Source organism: Palaemon carinicauda, chromosome 19 (assembly GCF_036898095.1).
Source record: "Palaemon carinicauda isolate YSFRI2023 chromosome 19, ASM3689809v2, whole genome shotgun sequence".
Taxonomy (NCBI): Eukaryota; Metazoa; Arthropoda; class Malacostraca; order Decapoda; family Palaemonidae; genus Palaemon; species Palaemon carinicauda.
This window is the reverse complement of record NC_090743.1, coordinates 15,850,222-15,866,128: the sequence shown is the minus strand read 5'-3', so window position 1 is coordinate 15,866,128 and position 15,907 is coordinate 15,850,222. Positions and strand designations below refer to the sequence as shown.

The 15,907-nt window shown below is 38.3% G+C and overlaps 1 protein-coding gene across 1 annotated transcript in view; it reads right to left on the bottom strand.

Annotated features, from left to right (window-relative positions):
* Positions 1-15,907, bottom strand: part of DNAlig4 (DNA ligase 4) — a 115,249-nt gene that overhangs the window by 46,944 nt on the left and 52,398 nt on the right. The window contains exons 21-25 of the mRNA XM_068393203.1: positions 10,099-10,256; positions 8,486-8,574; positions 5,605-5,711; positions 4,063-4,189; positions 587-710 (exon numbers count right to left, since the gene is read on the bottom strand). Coding sequence (XP_068249304.1) covers positions 587-710; positions 4,063-4,189; positions 5,605-5,711; positions 8,486-8,574; positions 10,099-10,256 — 605 coding nt within the window. The remainder of the gene's footprint in view (positions 1-586; positions 711-4,062; positions 4,190-5,604; positions 5,712-8,485; positions 8,575-10,098; positions 10,257-15,907) is intronic.

The window sequence follows — 15,907 nt, the reverse complement described above, 5'->3', positions numbered from 1 at the left end:
ATTGGCGGTGAAATGTTTTGATTGGCGGTGAGCCTAGCCCAATTTTGCATTTTAACTTGTATGTTTTCCTCAACTGCTAGATGCTACGTACCTATCTTAATAGCAGATAAAGACACACCTTTTAACTCCTCAAATTTTACTCCTAGATTACTCATAAATTAAATTGAAGCTAAAGAGGGTCTACACAATGAGGCCACCAATGATATTATAAAGTCCTTTGCATTAATAGATCTGTGGTGATGCCTGAAAACCTTAAATCATTCATTCATTCTGTGGTGATGTTCCCCAATAGTGCCACCTATCGGGTCAACTGGGCATCACAAGAATGAGGGAGATGGAAAAGAGTAGGTTAGAATTTTTCTTTAAAAGGTTGGGAAGTAATGGCTTTGATGATTAAACCATGGTGGCTACCAGATAAGGTTCATTTAAATACAGATTGCAACTCAAATTATTTTGAATAAATATAAAGTTCCAATCTAAATACCTGCAGTACTTTTTAAAAGAAAAATTTAACACACAATATGGAGTCAAATTAATTAGGATATATATGGTAAACTGAACAAAACAAAGATTAATAGTACCTCACCTGGCTCTTTACTTTCGACGGATACTGCCAGTAAGAAATGAGAAAGTACACCTTGCCTTCTGCCCTTTCCATAATATGCACCAATGATTAATAAATCCAACTCTGGCACAAGTGAATCAACATACTGAAAGAGGATACAGTTCAAATACTCATACAGTATTTGGAAAATATATAGTTTCAAAGAATAATTAATATATTCTTTGTTAACAGATTGTAAAATATCTCCTGTTGAAAGCAGAGGGAAGATATATAAATATGCCACATTCAAATAGGAAAGATTGAATATCAATCAACAATTCACGTACAGTTCAAACCTTAGTTATTTGATTTCTGCAAAAACTATAATTTAAATTTTCATTCATTGCAAAAGTATAGCATAAGATTCATTAAATATCTTTAAAAAATAAACATTTTGTAAAATGAAACTTATTTGGTATTGGACAGACCTTTAAGTACTATTATTATGATATTTATTCAATCTATAAATAACAGTTTAAAGCTTGCTTTCTTTAGATGTATCAACAGCTAATGATCTAATTGCTCAAAGCTACTCATATAACATTGCAACCTCTAGAAAGATAAAAATGAGGACACTCAAGGGAGTTGGTGCATATGCTTACATTTGCTTAACTCCTTCGTAGTTAACCACATTAATTCACTGGTTAACTACTCCTCAAGATTCCCAGAGTTTTGGAATCCAGGATTACTGTGAGTTTTCTTCTATTTCAATTTCTTATTTTCAATAAATTTTTCCCATACAATCAACCCCATTAATTAACATCGTAAATTTTCAGTGAAACATTACCCTGAGTCTGTGGATAGCATTAGTACAGTATTTTATTGCCAGACTGAAGGTAGTGTCATGGAATTTCTATCAGTACTTTACTTTTCTAATATTTATGTACTTATGGTCATAATTACTGAACTTTTCTGCCTCCAGGAATGCTTTTCGCAAGTGTTTTGAGATTATTTCATCTTTATTACTGTTTTATGACTACGTGTTTGTCTCAAATTTAAGAGCTTTTGATTAGTAAGCATTCTGATATCAAAATTATGACTTATCACTATAAAAGATTTAGTACATACTTTGATTTAGTACCTCTTATTGTATTACAATTATGAGTGCATAGTTCCAGAATTACTTTATTTTGTTATATTTATCAGAACAGTTTCCAATTCCTCTGAACTTTGCCATGCCAGGATGAATAAGAATAGTATTTGTGAAAATTCTTCTGTGGAAGTATTCTTTGGTTCCCTGTTTTGCTACAATTTCTGCTTATCAGGCAATCATTGAATAAGTGGTATTGGAGTGCTTAGGGTTCAATTTAGGGCTTGCCACAGTCCCTATATTCAGTGCCTTCACTGTCCACTTCTTTGGATGAAGGACAACAGCAATGTTGCATTGTCTCTTTTATTATTTCTCCCAATATATTACAGTCCTTAGCAGGCAGTTTTCAGATCCAGTTAGTCTTCTGTAGTACTTCCTTTTGGTCAATAGAAGCTGAGATTTTACCAACATGCATCTCACTTGACACTTTTTGGGTCTCCCTTGACACAATTGGTTTGTCTGTTTCTGTCACATTGATTCCTCATGCTTTCAGTTTTCTTGTGGCTAACACAGTCTTACTCCTGATGTTCCTCTTTCACTTACCTGGGTTTTCTGTCATCTTTCATACTCCAGCTTAGCTTTATCAAAGTGGTTGCATGCCTCTGCCTGGCTGCAAACCAGTAAACTACCTTTCTTTACACTTCTGCCATAAAAAATACCTCCTATAGTCAGCTGGAATTCCAACAGCATCCCAGTTGCACTTACTTCTTGATATCTTTCCAAGTCTTCCTTGAAACAGAAAGCTACATCTTTGTATCTAGTATACATGTGCTTAAGCTGTTTTGTGTCCAATAGATTACCTTCATCCACTTCCTCATTGGAAGTTCCTTTGTTCACAGTAGATACTTCTAGTGTCACCTGACCACTTTCACATACACATTCAAGCTACATGTGCGTTCATCTTCGTTTGCTTCCATTTCCAAATTGTAGCATCTTTCTTACTTTCTGTCCTTAATGTTCACACCATACTCTTACAGCTACTCACTTTTTAGTATTCTTTGTCGCCTGCTTTTGATATTTGCACACATCTCCCTAAACTAACCAATGATATCACTTGTTTCTAGTGACAATCCCTGCCTATAGATGTTTATCCATACACTCCTTATCAAAGCTCTCTCAACCTCTATTTGCCAGTATTAATACATATGAGGCAAGTAATATAGATCAAGCACCATCTCTGAGATGGCATAAAATATAAAATCTTGAGAGAACAGCAAATATCCTTCAGACAACTTTTTTTGGGTGTCTATCTATCTATCTATATACCAAGGCACTTCCCCCAATTTTGGGGGGTAGCCGACACCAACAATGAAACAAAACAAAAAGGGGACCTCTACTCTCTATGTTCCTTCAGCCTAATCAGGGACCCAACCGAGTTCAGCTGGTACTGCTAGGGTGCCACAGCCCAACCTCCCACATTTCCACCACAGATGAAGCTTCATAATGCTGACTCCCCTACTGCTGCTACCTCCGCGGTCATCTAAGGCCCCGGAGGAAGCAGCAGGGCCTACTGGAACTGCGTCACAATCGCTCGCCATTCATTCCTATTTCTAGCACGCTCTCTTGCCTCTCTCACATCTATCCTCCTATCACCCAGAGCTTTCTTCACACCATCCATCCACCCAAACCTTGGCCTTCCTCTTGTACTTCTCCCATCAACTCTTGCATTCATCACCTTCTTTAGCAGACAACCATTTTCCATTCTCTCAACATGGCCAAACCACCTCAACACATTCATATCCACTCTAGCCGCTAACTCATTTCTTACACCCGTTCTCTCCCTCACCACTTCGTTCCTAACCCTATCTACTCGAGATACACCAGCCATACTCCTCAGACACTTCATCTCAAACACATTCAATTTCTGTCTCTCCATCACTTTCATTCCCCACAACTCCGATCCATACATCACAGTTGGTACAATCACTTTCTCATATAGAACTCTCTTTACATTCATGCCCAACCCTCTATTTTTTACTACTCCCTTAACTGCCCCCAACACTTTTTTTGGGTGTAGATTGTTGAAAATAGTTTCAAAATGTATGTACATTGACTTATTCTTTCCAAGACACGTTAAGAACGAGTGCTTTTACAGAAATGCAACCTTTGGCAATATATAATCTGTGATCCTAATTCAGAGCATAAGATCTGTTTCATTAGGAATATAAAAATAAAATCCTTATCATAAGACATTGTTCAAGATCTTAGTCAGTAATTCATAAAATATCATTATCAACAAAGCAAGACCTGAAACAGTATTTTTCCTTTGTATCACTGACTTCTCTATCAATATTCACTTACAGTCATCACTATGTTTATCAAAAGCTTGAATAAAAATAATAATGTCACTGGCATTAGTGTTACTAACCTCAGGTTTCACTTTGATCCATCCAGCCTTACGAGAGGCTGGGCGATAAACAGAATCTGGGTCCTTGAGGACAACACCTTCTTCTCGATTATCAATTGCTTCATTCAAAATCTTTACAACATCTTCCCTGCAATAAAAAATGAAAATAAAATATAACCAAGGCCTACAGTAGTTTAAAAATTGCATGTAAACATAAAAATAAACATATTACTCACCAAAACATACATCAACTCATATCAAACATTTAAAGCACATTAATTTAAAAATTGCTGATAGTGCAGTGATACCTCTCGATACGAAAGCTTTCACACTACGAAACGAGATGCAAAGATTTTCCCAACTCTCATTGCACAAAATGTTTCACGCTAAGAAATGAGGTACGGTACGAGAGTCCGGCCGCCTTCGAGACTAGCACCACCAAGGGATAGACTGGCACTGGAGAGTCTACCTGAAAGACTCAAGGAGGATAAAACCTTCCTTAGGTTATACTCATTGTCAGCGGTAGCACAAATGAAGGAGAACCTCCAACCTCTGATGGAGTGTAGCAAATAGTAGGGGAACCTTACAAATCTCCAGAACTTGAAAGCCCACTGGCATAGCTATGAAGGTTCCTTGCTCCTGATGCATACAACCTGAAGACCAAGCCAGGGGTGTACGTGCAAGATTGGCATTAGCAGACGTGCCCAATGAGAGGAATGAAGAAGCAAAAGCTCTCCTCCTCCCCTCAAAGCATACATTTGAAACTGCAAAGCAGGCCACAACCTACACTCGGCACAGGTATGATTGCAAACAATCATGCCCCTAGTAAGAATTACAGTGTGTGTGTGCAGATCTCCAGCCAGTTTAACAAAGTCTGGATGTAAAGTCTATCCTCCCAAGTATGGGGTGTCTTGCTTCACATCATAACAATTAAGTCAGCATTCACTTAATGAGAGAAAATGAAAAGTTCGATAAAGGGCTTATCAGTATGTCTGTATTTGAAGCAGCCAAAAACATAAGTGAAGAGATTTTGACAGTTAAGGGGGTGGGGCTCCTCGCCCTAGCCCTCACCTGTCACTTAACTGCTCGTTAAAACAATTCAACGGCCTTCCAAGTGTTGTGCTGTAAACATATTTCCTACCTAACAGATGATGGTTTGCCTTTTCCTTAGGAACAAATATAATGAGAGGAGAACACAGAACTACAGAGCTTTATTTTTCTCTAGTTACTTTCAAGGTAACCCCATGACCATAAGCCACTTCTACAAAACTTCTGTAAACGTATTCTACCAACAATTTTTCTTTCCTGCGTTAAATGCATTCAAAATATACATGAACTATTTACTGAAGATAACCATTTAAAACTGACAAGAGTAAAATAATATGGGACACTAATGATGGTCTGAATAAAAAAAAAATCAACTACATAACAACATCATTCATGGCAGATGAGACTGGTGTGTACTTACATTACCTAAAGGAAAATTTTACAAAAATTAAAGGAATGATAATGATCATAAAGGAAATGTCAAACTAAAATTAATTGTATAAGTACAGGACTCACTTTGAATGCACTTCAGTATTTGGGGATATAATAACTCTGCCCTCATGAGGAGTAATCACATTCTTCAGTTTCTTTAACCTCTCTGATAATGGTAGATTAGTCAAAACCTGCAAGCAAATGATAAAAAATAATTATTATACTTATTATACACTACAATCTCACTAATCCAGACGTTTTTTTCTGGATTACCTGGTTATTCAGTTTTTTTAATTAAACGAGCTAAAACAATACTTAAGATAACTGAATAAAATTGGATTTTTTTAAATACTTCAGAAGTGTTTGTGTGAATGTCACACAAAACTCGGCTGAATCCCTCATCAGGCTGGAAGGAGCTTAGAGAAGAAAAGTCCCTTTTGTTCCTTTTTTTTTATGTCGACTAACCCCACAAGTGGGGGAAGTGCCTTGGTAAATAGAATAGATGGAAAACCTGTTATCTACAATAAATATAATAAGGAGTTTTTGAATGACATATTTATAATAAAATACTCAATAAAATACATCATAAGAGGGGGGGATTGCAAAAGAAATAAACTGGAATCTTCTGAAATCCTAAAATCGTTAAACAATGATGCAAAATCACTATCCATAAACTTGTTATAAACTGATAAAATATAAAAATCTTCATAATTTTTTACACTTGCTGTACCATAAACATGATGAATGTTATAATAATTATATGGAACTTTAAAATAACTTAAAACTAGTACAATATATATATATATATATATATATATATATATATATATATATATAATATATATATATATATATATCATCATTTCCTTCTATGTCTATTGACGCAAAAGGCCTCGGTTAAATTTCATTAATCGTCCTTATCTTGAGCTATTAAATCAATACTTTTCCATTCATCATCTACTTCATGCTTCATAGTCCTCAGCATGTAGGCCTGGGTCTTCCAACTCTTCTAGAGCCTTGTGGAGCCCAGATAAAATTTTGGTGAACTAATATCTCTTGGGAGTGCAAAGAGCATGCCCAAACCATCTCCATCTACCCCTCACCATGATGTCATCCACATATGACACTCAAGTAATCTCTTTTATAGTTTCATCTCTAATCCTGTCCTCCCATTTAACTCTCCCATATTCTTCTGAGGACTCCAATTCTAAAGACCCTGTCTTTGAGATCATTGTTCCTAAATATTCAAATGAGTCTACCTCATTAATCCTTTCTCCTTCCAATGATATTTCATCTTCCATAGCCTATTCTGTTCTCATCATCTCTTGTGTTTTTTCTATTTATCTTGAGCCCAACTTCTGTGATATTTCATGCATTCTGGTATGCAAGCATTGCAAATCCTGTGTTGTTCTGCTAATAAGGACAGCGTCATCAGCATACTCTAGGTCAGCTAATTTCCTATTACCAGTCCAATCCTTCTCCACCCTCCCCAACTGTTCAATGCATTACAAAACTCATATTAACTAATGAATTATTAAAATCTCAATTTACATTTATTTTTGAGTGTCGAAATACATTTCCTTGGGTTATCACACATACACTGGCATTCTGATCAGTTGATCATCAGGGGTCGTTAACTCTGTTAGCAATATCCTCATATGTTCGTTTTCATTAGTAAAAAGATTCAATGATTTTTACGGTTTTTACTTTATTTTTAAATTTTGAATTATATTTTTACTTATTAAGATGACAAAGAAATTAATATACTGAATATCAGTGATTTGTGGTCACTTATTTGTTACAAAATGGTTAAATAGACAAGCTGTCTACAAAAGGAAAGGGAGTTCTTGTTAACAGAATTTTAACTTTGTTGCTTCTTATTATTCAGAAACTTTCACATCGTAACTACATCCCACTAATGTGTAAAGTGAAAATTAAAGAAAACATTTTTGAACATAGCACCTTTTATTTGGGATTGTAGATGATTCTCAATAAACTGCATAGTAGCATACAGTATGATTTGCAATGAAAGCTAGTTTACCCTTTATCAACCTCCTAATTATTATTTATTCCTACACATAAGAAGACTTCTTACCAAAAACTTATTTACTTTCTTGACTTAGGGCTAATGGGGTCCCTGACACTGTTGGCACTAGGATCACTGCTGATACCACTGGCATCACTACTGATACCACTGGCATCACTAGCTGGCGCTGGGACATCGGGAATTATGTAACTATAGCTACCAGCTCCTTCAAAATGACATCAAGAATCTCACCTGGAAGACTTATGTCTAGAAGACATCCTTCCTTAATTCACTCATCACCTGGGTTCTGTAAGGAAGAACTTCCACCTCACACTGGAGTGCAGCGATCACCTCAGACTTCACCAATCCTCAAAAAACTTGGATATAGATCTGAGTTCTCCCCGCTCCTGAAGCATACTTACCAGGACCAAGCCAGGGACGTATACTCACAAGCCTCAGCGAACAGCAAACGGTGAGGAGTGAAAAGCGCTAAATAGTCTCTCTCACATTGTCATAGGTACTACCAAGAATGACACCAGTGTAGACTTAGCCTCCCACTCCTCAAAGAATACAGCTCATTTAACGGAAGGGCACAATCTACACTGGGCTTATGGGGATAATTGCAAACAATTATACTCTTAAGGTGTAGATAGTGGATCTATCACCAGTTTAGCCATAAACCTATGCAGTGTCCATCCTCATTGCATCCAAAGACATAAGTAAAAAGTCTTTGATATGGGAGTAGCTAGGGCTATTCACATACAATTACTACCTGACATTAACTATCTAGTTAATGATTTCAACGACAGTTAAAGCTCAGCTGAAGACAATTCCCAATATTAAGATACAGACAGCTTGTATGCACATATAAACAAGGTAAGCATTTACCCCTTACAGAGTGAGAGAGAAAGGTAGAAAACTTAAATATATAAAACTTACTTCACCATTCAAATAAATGATGTCAAAAGCACACAAGCAAACTTGATAGTCTCCATCCTCCCGCAAGTTTTTAACATCCATATGTTCACCTGCAAAGAAATAAGAACCTAAGAACAAAGTAATGACAGTTTAATTTCTGTAAATGAATTACAAACTAATACTTTTAACAAATAACTCTGTATCAGATAAATTAAAAAGATTTTCAAGTAAAGTTGATACTACTTTCTTGACAATTATCAAAAGGTAAGGATGAAGCTTTTAATTTCTTTGGCTTTTTATGTTTATGTTTAAAGTCTTACTAAACCATAACTCAAATACTAATATGGATCAACAAGGTTGTCTGGAAGCAAATCATATTGTAAGGATGTGACAAAAGACTTACTTTTACATAAAAGAGCTGAAAATCATGTCTTTAAGTGTTAAAAGAAAGAATATATTCCTAAATTAGAGCAAAAATAGAACAAGGTACAGCAGTTAAGAAAAGTGGACATGAAAGTACTTTTATAAAGTTGAAACCCTGTTTAGCTTAGTCAACTTCCCTTAAATTAATAAATCACTTAGAAGAAACAGAAATATAAGCAACACAAATTCGAAAATAAAGTCAACCTATACACCAAAAAATGGAGTTGCACAATATCCTAAACCCTACACTGAACAATATTATCATTAATATTACCAGTATAGTCAACATTATTATCATTACTAAGGTAAGTAGAAGTACAGTAATGGGGAAATCCTAACAGGACAGAAAATTGGTTGCATGAAATATACAAACCATCTTTATGTTTGTAATGTCTATTTTTTTTTTTTTTTTTTTTTTTTTTTTTTTTTTGGCAATTTCCTGGCCATTCCTGCAAGTCTTTGTCCCACTTCTACTGTATCTACTGCTCTTCTGACTAATTGTTTTTTGACCCTTTATGTCACAAATCCAAACCATCAAGTCTTCGAGTTCTTAATATCTTTTCGGCTTTTAAAAAACACATATCACAGAATAATTCTAATTTCTAAAGAAATTATGGATAATTCTCTTTAGGATTTTTAAAGATATTTTCTCTATCAAAGCATAATTAGGAAATAGTGGAAAAAAAATTTCTGAAGAGTTAACATGGACAGGATATTGAAGATACCCATGATGATTGGATTGAGATGGTACAAATCAGAATAACTTGAAGGGGTTTAGTTAATGTGTGGCCAGGAGTCATAGTACAAGCAAAAGAATTGAGAGGGTGAGCAAAAATTTGTTGGAATTTCTTTTAAAAATGCATGCTCTTGGAAAATTTAGTATCTTTGAAATATATGTGCACTTATTAGTAAGTTTTATCTTCTTTTTTTCCCTACATATTAAGAGCTCTACTGAATAAATATATTCAAGACATGAAAAAAAAAAACTTTCAAAAGTTCATTTTTTTACAAGTACAGGTACTGCAGTTTAACAATACTGTACTACTGTATTTTTTTTTCATGGAATGTGACTGTAACCATAAATGAAATGGACAGAACCATTACTATACTTTTATTCAATTCATCAAAATGAGAAAGCACAGAGCAGTCTCCTAAGAAAGTTGTGCAACTAATTTCCTAACCAAACAATAACTCAGGCTTTATGAATTTACCTTTGCTTATAATTGACTTGTGGGTTTTACTCCAAGAAACTACCTCCCCATCCAAGATAACATCTTTAACACTTGAATGAAATAATCTATGTAGGTAAGGTGTAAAAATTCCAGATTGTGGGTCAGCACCAAAGTTGTCGGTAAAGTCAAACCCATTCCTGAAATCAGCATACAGTATTTATATCAGTAGAAACAAAAGGCTTTAAATGCCCATCATCAAGAGAAAAATACATTTTGACTCATGTACATCTTAAATTCATATCTTAAACCATATGACATCTTTATCAAAGACAAAATATTTGTAGCAACCCTTAAAATGTCACTTGGAGCAAGAAGATTCAAGGTAATCAACTACTGTACCTCATATTTTTGATTGACTAGAATATAATTGCAAGAATGACTTGGAATGAGGAAAATTGTTATAAGAGTGATGGTTTTTTATGGAAAAAATAATTAAATGAAATTGTATTGGTCACATCCTACCCAACAAATGCATATCTTGAATTGTATTTTGGATCAGAATATTTTAGCTACAATGTATCCCACACCTATTAAAGGACAATTGTAGGCCCAAGACAATCTTGGGGTAAAGGAACAACTATGAATGTACCCCTAGTTCTTATAAAGAGCAAAATATCATGCTTAGACATGTCGGAAGCAGTCAATGTAGAGGTAAGTATGGAAAGAAACCACAGAATTCTACATTTCATGTACAGTATATCAAAAACAAAAAAATAGTTGCAAAAAAAACAAAAAATAGTTGGAGAGGATATGAGAGCTCAAGGGGGAAAAAAAAAAAAAGTTTCTCATACCTTCTTGTTAATGCAGATATTTACTACATACCCATCTACTACTACCAACCCTATAATTTATTAAAATATCTGTGAGTTAAATTCCCATGAAATAGTTTTCAGAAACCTCAACATGATTGTTCTTAGGACTATGTTGACCTCCATTACACTATCCGTTAGGTTGTTGTAAGATCTTAAGAAAACTTTTGAGAAAATAGAATATTATGTTCTGAAACCCAGATTTTGAAGCCAATTGTAGAATGGAAGCCTAGATGTACCATCACAGTGCTCTTTGATTTTATTCTGATAATTGTGTGCAGCTATCAGTGGACAAGAAAAAACAGATCTTCATCATTTTGGAATGGGATAAAAGAAAATGGATGGTGCGAGAAGCATTACTTCAGTTCCAGGATACCTTTAGTTTGTGTTCTCGCCATAAAGTCAGCTTACACGCTAAGCCATCCACTGGTACACATGACCTTACTGAAGAGCATTTTGAATACAGAGCTTGTCTTGAGCTTCCAGGATGTGACCAAAAGGGGAAAAGCATAAACTTTCACATTCCCCTAAAATACATCACAGCTTATATCCCTATGACTGCTAGGTGCCATTGGTTGGAGAAGTGGATGGCTAACCTCTGATTGCACAGCAAAAGATGCCAGTATTTTCCTTGGGCAAATAGCCCTTTTTCCTTCAGAATATGTTATTAAGGACATTTTGTAACCCATAAAATTTGGGCCTAAAATTACAGGAATGTGTTTGCAATGGAACAAATTATTAATGCATACTTATCATTATTACAAGCACACCAGCACTAAAAAAAATGATTGTTCTCTGAATTTACATAAATAAGAATATGAAAATATGTTATTTTCCTTAGTAAAATAAATTTTTGAATATACTTACCCGATGATCATGTAGCTGTCAACTCTGTTGCCCGACAGAAATCTAAGGTCGGGATACGCCAGCGATCGCTATACAGGTGGGGGTGTACACAACAGCGCCATCTGTGAGCAGGTACTCAAGTACTTCTTGTCAACAAGAACTCAATTTTCTCCTCGGTCCACTGGTTCTCTATGGGGAGGAAGGGAGGGTCCTTAAATTCATGATCATCGGGTAAGTATATTCAAAAATTTATTTTACTAAGGAAAATAACATTTTTCAATATTAATCTTACCCGATGATCATGTAACTGATTCACACCCAGGGTGGTGGGTGGAGACCAGCATACATGTTAACATTAGAAGCTAAGTATCCCGTATCTCATTTTAGCAGTTATTCAAAATAACAAACATAAAATAAATAAGTACCTGGTAAGGAAGTCGACTTGAACCATTACTCTGCCTTTTTAAGTACGTCTTCCTTACTGAGCCTAGCGATCCTCTTAGGATGCTGAGCGACTCCTAGGTGCTGAAGTATGAAGGGCTGCAACCCATACTAAAGGACCTCATCACAACCTCTAATCTAGGCGCTTCTCAAGAAAGAATTTGACCACCCGCCAAATCAACCAGGATGCGGAAGGCTTCTTAGCCTTCCGGACAACCCAAAAATATTTCAAGAGAAAGATTAAAAAGGTTCTGGAATTAGGGAATTGTAGTGGTGGAGCCCCCACCACTACTGCACTCGTTGCTACGAATGGTCCCAGAGTGTAGCAGTTCTCGTAAAGAGACTGGACATTCTTAAGATAAAAGACGCGAACACTGATTAGCTTTTCCAAAAGGTTGCGTCGAATATATTTTGCAGAGATCTATTTTGTTTAAAGGTCACGGAAGTTGTGACAGCTCTAACTTCGTGTGTCCTTACCTTCAGCCAAGCTTGGTCTTCCTCATTCAGAAGGGAATGAGCTTCTCGTATTAACAGTCTGAAAATAATAGGATAAAGAATTCTCTGACATAGGCAAAGATGAATTCTTAACTGAACACCATAAAGTTTCAGACGAGCCTCGTAAAGGTTTTTAAAATAGAACTTAAGAGCTCTTACAGGACATAATACTCTTTCTAGTTCATTTCCAACCATACGATAAGTTTGGAATATCGAACGATATTGGTCAAGGCCGAGAAGGCAGCTCGTGTTTGGCTAGAAAACCAAGATGTAGAACATGTAGCCGTTTCGAATGAAAATCCGATGTTCTTGCTGAAGGCATGAATCTCACTGACTCTTTTAGCTGTGGTTAAGCATATCAGGAAAAGAGTCTTAAAGGTGAGATCTTTCAGGGAGGCTGATTGAAGTGGTTCGAGCCTGTCTAACATAAGGAATCTTAGGACCACGTCTAAATTCCAACCAGGTGTAACCAAACGACGCTCCTTCGTGGTCTCAAAAGACTTAAGGAGGTCCTGTAGATCTTTATCGTGGAAAGATCTAAGCCTCTGTGACGGAAGACTGATGCCAACATGCTTCTGTAACCCTTGAAAGTGGGAGCTGAAAGAGATCGCTCTTTCCTCAGATATAAGAGGAAGTCAGCTATTTGAGTTACAGAGGTACTGGTCGAGGATACGGATACTGACTTGCACCAGTTTCGGAAGATTTCCCACTTCGATTGGTAGACTCTAAGGGTGGATGTTCTCTTTGCTCTAACAATCGCTCTGGTTGCCTCCTTCGAAAAACCTCTAGTTCTCGAGAGTCTTTCGATACTCTGGAGGCAGTGAGACGAAGAGCGTGGAGGCCTTGGAGTACCTTCTTACGCGTGGCAGACGTAGCAGGTCCACCCTTAGGGGAAGAGTTCTGGGAACGTCTACTAGCCATCGAAGTACCTCGGTAAGTTATTCTCTCGCGGGCTAGAGGGAAGCAACTAGTGTCAACTTTGTCCCATCGTGAGAGGCGAACTTCTGCAGTACCTTGTTGACAATCTAGAACGGAGGGAATGCATATAGATCTAGATGAGACTAATCTAGTAGAAAGGCATCTAAAAGAACCACTGCTGGGTCCGGGATAGGTGAGTAAAGTATTGAGAGCCTCTTGGACATCGAGGTTGCGAAGAGATCTATGGTTGGCTGGCCCCAGGTGACCCAAAGTCTCTTGCATACATCTTTGTGGAGGGTCCAATATGTTGGAATTATTGTCCCTTCCTACTGAGACAATCTGCTAAGACATTCAAGTTGCCTTGGAAGAAACTTGTTACTAGTGAAAAGTCTAGACCTGTTGAACAGGAGAGGAGGTCACTTGCGAACTCGCACCATGTCAGAGAGTAGGTCTCTCCTTGCTAGGAGATGAACATCAAAGCAGGGAGTTGTCCGTGTTCACCTCCACTACTTTGCCTTGAAGGAGAGACCTGAAGCTTTTCCAGGTCAGACGTACTGCCAGAAGCTTCTTGCAGAAAAAATGCATTGTCCTTTGACTCGAGTTCCATAATCCCGAGCATTCCCTACCGCCTAAGGTCGCACCCCAGCCTACGTCCGATGCGTCTGAGAAGAGAACGTGGTTGGGAGTCTGAACAGTCAGGGGAAGCCCCTATAAAAGGTTGATAAAGTCCTTTCATCAAGTCAGACCAGACTTATCTTCCGGAAACCGGGATCGAGACCGCTTCTAGCGTCTTGTCCTTTTCCAGTGAAGAGCTAGATGAAACCGAAGAGGACGGAGGTGTAGTCTTCCAAGTGACACCAATTGAACCACGGATGACAGTGTCCTAACCAGACTCATCCACAGCCTGACAGGGCCGTGTTCCTTCTCCAGCATCTTCTGGATGGATAGCAGGGCTGGGGGTTGATCGTCTTGTTCAGCCATGTCCTCATCAGAGGGTTCCTCATCCGAAACTGATGAGGAAACGGCTACGGAGTGGGCAACGTCTGACTCGCTGAATCCGGTCGCACTGGTGGATGCGTGACGGAGCCGGACACAAGATCATGGTACTGCTGCACAGTCTGTGAACTGTCAACCATGGGGATGCGAGGAAGTACAGCGACAACCCGAAACTGTCTAGACTGTCTGGGTAGTGCAGACAACCCCTTATCGGGTTGCTCAGGTTGCCGCACTGCGTCACAACAAGTCACCTTTGCTGGTTGTTGAACGTCTTCCCAGTGACACACTGAACGTCCACAACCACCTCCGAGAGTAGCTTAACGTCAACGTGCGACTGGCAACCCACACTGGGTCGCACCGGTGGAGGAACCATCTCAACTGGCGGACGTGAGTAGGATACCTCAGCGTCAACAGGGCGTACAACCAACCGGTAGGAAGGTCGTTGGCAAGAAGGTTCTTTCTCCGTAAAAAATCCTCTATCAAGGACTAAGCTTGGACTGCATGTCTTGCAACAAAGCCCAAGGTCTATGGGAGCAGGTGTGGCAACAGACGGGGTTAGCGACTGAAGCGGAACCATTTACCATCCCTGGAAGCATGTTATGCTTTAATTAAAGTCCAAAGGAGGCTAAGCAGCTTAAGGCTCCTCTCCAAATGACAGAGTCCTCAAGGGAATATCAGAAGGAGGGAGAACAGCACTTTCTCATCTACAGGAACCATGTCCGAGAAAAGCTAGGTTATCTCAGTGAGGGTTTCACTGGTGCATAAGCAGCAGACCAGAAGGCAACGTTATGAAACTGCTTGACAGTCTGTGAACTGTCAAAAACTGAACTGTCAACCCCAACAGGTGCGTGAGGACATACAGCACTGGTGTATTAGTAGCACACCAGAAGGCAATGTCATGTAACTGTTAGACAGTCTGTGAGTTGGCAACAACCAAAGCTGTGTGGGGAAGCCTCAACTCCTGACTGACTAGTTTGCTGCGGGCAAGTGGCGGTAACCACAGTGTGTTGCTGAGGCTGACACACCGTGTCAAAACACGGCAGCTTGTGGTATCTCACTCACGGCAATGGAGAGCTCCGTGTGTCTGTGGGAGTCAGCATGCGTCTGGCAGGGACGACTGCGCATGGTGGAGGAGCTCTCACAACAAGAGTGTGGGAGCAGGCAGCCATGCCGGGCGCACAACCGTGGCAGGCTGTAGGCCAACGGGTGCATCGTCAACCTTCTCCGCAGTCGGAGTGTGGGAGCTGGCAACAACAAAAGCGGAGTGCTGGTGCGTGGGAGGG